Source organism: Odontomachus brunneus, unplaced genomic scaffold (assembly GCF_010583005.1).
Source record: "Odontomachus brunneus isolate Ranch 3 - 2012 unplaced genomic scaffold, Obru_v1 Obru_scaffold_023, whole genome shotgun sequence".
Taxonomy (NCBI): Eukaryota; Metazoa; Arthropoda; class Insecta; order Hymenoptera; family Formicidae; genus Odontomachus; species Odontomachus brunneus.
In genome coordinates this window covers 1,796,858-1,800,148 of record NW_022639473.1, presented here as the reverse complement: position 1 = coordinate 1,800,148, position 3,291 = coordinate 1,796,858, and the positions used below count along the sequence as shown (strand labels likewise).

General features: G+C 33.1%; 1 protein-coding gene across 3 annotated transcripts in view; it reads right to left on the bottom strand.

Annotated features, from left to right (window-relative positions):
• The window catches only part of LOC116842234 (F-box/LRR-repeat protein 2-like), an 8,320-nt gene that overhangs the window by 3,309 nt on the left and 1,720 nt on the right, over positions 1-3,291 (bottom strand). For 2 of the 3 annotated variants that reach the window (XM_032811148.1, XM_032811150.1), the window contains exon 2: positions 289-492. In XM_032811148.1, the coding sequence (XP_032667039.1) occupies positions 289-406 (118 nt within the window). In that variant the 5' untranslated portion in view covers positions 407-492. The remainder of the gene's footprint in view (positions 1-288; positions 493-3,291) is intronic. The other variant, XM_032811149.1, reaches the window with a different exon arrangement.

Below are 3,291 nucleotides of genomic sequence, written 5' to 3'. Positions count from 1 at the left end.
TATATATATATATATATATATATATATATATATATATATATATATATATATATATATATCATAATAGTATAAACATAATCAGTGGTTTGGTTTACATCGTGCACTTGATACGCGTACTAAATAGTAACTTTCTATTAGATAATCTTAAGATTATCTGATAGAAAGTTACTGTTTAGAATGCATATCAAGTGCACGATATAAACCAGGCCACTAAGCAGATAATATAAAGAAATATATCTATCTGAGGCAATAGAAATAACTGTAAATTATATTTGTTGAATTTCTTACCTCTTTCTATACGCATTTTGTCAATAATTGGTAAATATTTAAAAATATGTTTTAAGCAATCATCGTTCAGTATATTAATAGATACTTTTTGAAAATCATATACTTGAATTTCTTTCATGGTTATCTTTTTTTAAAGAAGTTTTTGTTTCCTTGTAGTCAGGTTTGCAATTACTTGTAGTCTCTTTTGCTTTTCTGTAATCAAGTCTGCAATTATTTGTAGCGTCTGCTCTTAAGACTCTATTATACAATCTTATTAGTTTCATCAAGCTCATCATTCAAAATTCTAAGAAATCGTCTATCATACAGTCACAGTTGTATAGCGGATGAAAAGAAACTTGCGCGAATGTTGCGTAGATATTTACACGCTTTATAAGTAATGAATATTGAGAATCCTTATAGAAATATCATACTAAGAATCATTGATAATTACTTATTTTCAGTATTAAAAATACTGGATAATAAGTAATTATCAATTGTTCTTAGTATGATATTTCTATAAGGGAAGTAAATAGAAAAGTATATACATTGTAAATTTTATTATAATTAACTTGTATTCTGCAAATGTGTATGGATAATTAAAGATGTATTTTTATTTTACTGATATGTACCCAGTAAGCAAATTGAGCGCAGACTGCGCGCAGATTGGCAGCAAATTTAATAAAAAATCCACAGCAAAACCATAGCCATCTGTGTCTACATTAGGCTACAGTTTTGGCAACAGATCTTGCTGTCGGGCAATTGGTGCCAAATTTGCAGCAAAAACCGCACAAAGCCTGCAGCGCAGCAAGGTCTGCGCGGTTTCTGCCGCCAATCTGCCATCAAATCGCTACAAGTTCTGCGCGGTTTTTGCTGCAAATCTGCAGCAATTTTCCGACAACAAAATTCTGCCGCATATCTGGCGGCAATTTGGCAGCAAGATTTGATATAATAGATCCTGCATCAAATTTGTTATCTATTTGCCATCAAAAGTTGATAGCAAGCTCTGCTCGAAATCTGTTCGCGCAGGTTTGGCTATCTGGGCGGTTATATGTAATCACAGATTTCACTACTTTTCTCAGAAGTTATTAAGACATGTATTATACCATAAACAATGTGCAATACATAAATTCGATGAGTATTCTAAAATAGTTTGGAACGTGTATTCTAAAATGGTTCTCGAAAAATATTCCACAAACATTCTCGACAAATATTCTATACACTATATTCTATACTTATTCTATATTCTATATTCTACTATTCTATATTCTATATTCTATACTTTTGAAGAATATTCTTAGGATGTTCTTCTTCATTATGAAAATATGACTCTAATTGTAATATTCTACGTATATTTATTGAACATTTCATTTGAATATGCTGAAATTGAGAATATTCGCATTTTATAAGAATATTCATAGAACATTGTGTACTATATAGGTTGGGGTAGAGAACGTCTAGTAAAGAGAATCGCCAACTTGGTCATGTGATCGGCTACTCAGCTACTCTGCGATTGGCTGGCATAAACATGTACGGATTTGGATATTGCGACGCTGATGCAAAACCATATATATATATATATATATATATATAATTTTTAATTTAAATTATAGTATCCACAACGTTATATATTATATCTTTATAAATGTACATACAAGGCTACTTAAAGTGCCCTACAAAAATTTAAAGGAGGAATACAAGAAAGAGGGGAGGAGAAGAACAAGAGCGATAAATGTTAGAGAGAGTGAGTGGAAGGGTAAAGATTATTTTAAGAAGTTCTACAACAGCAAGAGAGAAAGCCCCTGGTTTAAAGGGAGAAACGATGTTAGAAGGTTTAGCATAATGATGAATAGGATCAGAGCGAATCATTACAATTTGAACGAATCGCTGGGAAAAAAAGGTATAATTGATATAGAAACGTATGAATGTGGAGCTGAAAAAGAGACAATAAATCACGTCCTATACAGTTGCGGAAAATATATTGAGGAAAGGGAATTCATGTTCCGAAAAATTGAAAGAGAAGGGAAGAGAGTAATATGTAATGTAGATAAATTGATACAAGAAGAAGAATGGGATATATTGTTCATCACATTTCAGTTTTTAAAGAAAATAGGGAAACAGATCTAAAAAGAGAGAGAGAGAAAGAAAACTAAGGGGGGTACCTGGTGGGAAGGCTGAATAATTTATTTTTTAGGCTAAAAGAAGAAGAGGATAGAGTGCCAAATAGTCGCTAAAACCTCGGGGAAGGCTGATGGCACGGTGATATCTTCACCAATCTAGAGGAAAAAAAAATACACCTCTGTTGTGCATTTTCCCGTCTAACAATGATATTAACCTTGAGAAATGAATTTATGGATCCTAAGAACTTTTGAACGTTGCCAACGCTATCCCCTCTTTTTTTATGGATTATGTCCGCTTACCAAACTGGAGGCATCCATCTTACTCAACACGTTGTGCTTAAGGTGCCAATACATGGGAGCGTTCCAGTGTCGAGCGTTAAAGCATTAGCCAATCAACGTATCAGGTTCCAGAAGTACTTGTAGTTCTTGCGGAAAGTGGCACGTTGATTGGCTACCGCTTTAACGCTGACGCTCGATGCTTCCATGTAAAGGCACCTTTAGATTCAGTGTACTTTCAGTTCGCTGAAAAACATGGCGACCGCTGAGTAAACATGTTGCGCCGCTGAATGCGTTAAGTACCGTTCAGGAGAAAATCATAAAACAGTTGTGCAACTTTTGTGTTCTGCTGAACGCAGCCATTAGCCATTTTATGATTTTCTACTGAACTTTCTGCGGTACTTAACGCATTCAGCGACGCAACATGTTTACTCAGCGGTCATCATGTTTTTCAGCGAATTAAAAGTACGCTGAATCTAAGCACAACGTGTTGAGCAAGATAGATGCCTCCAGTTTTATTGAAGCACAATATACATATATATAGATATAATATATAATGTTGTAGATACTATAATTTAAATTGAAAAATTATATATATATATATATATATATATATATATATATATATATA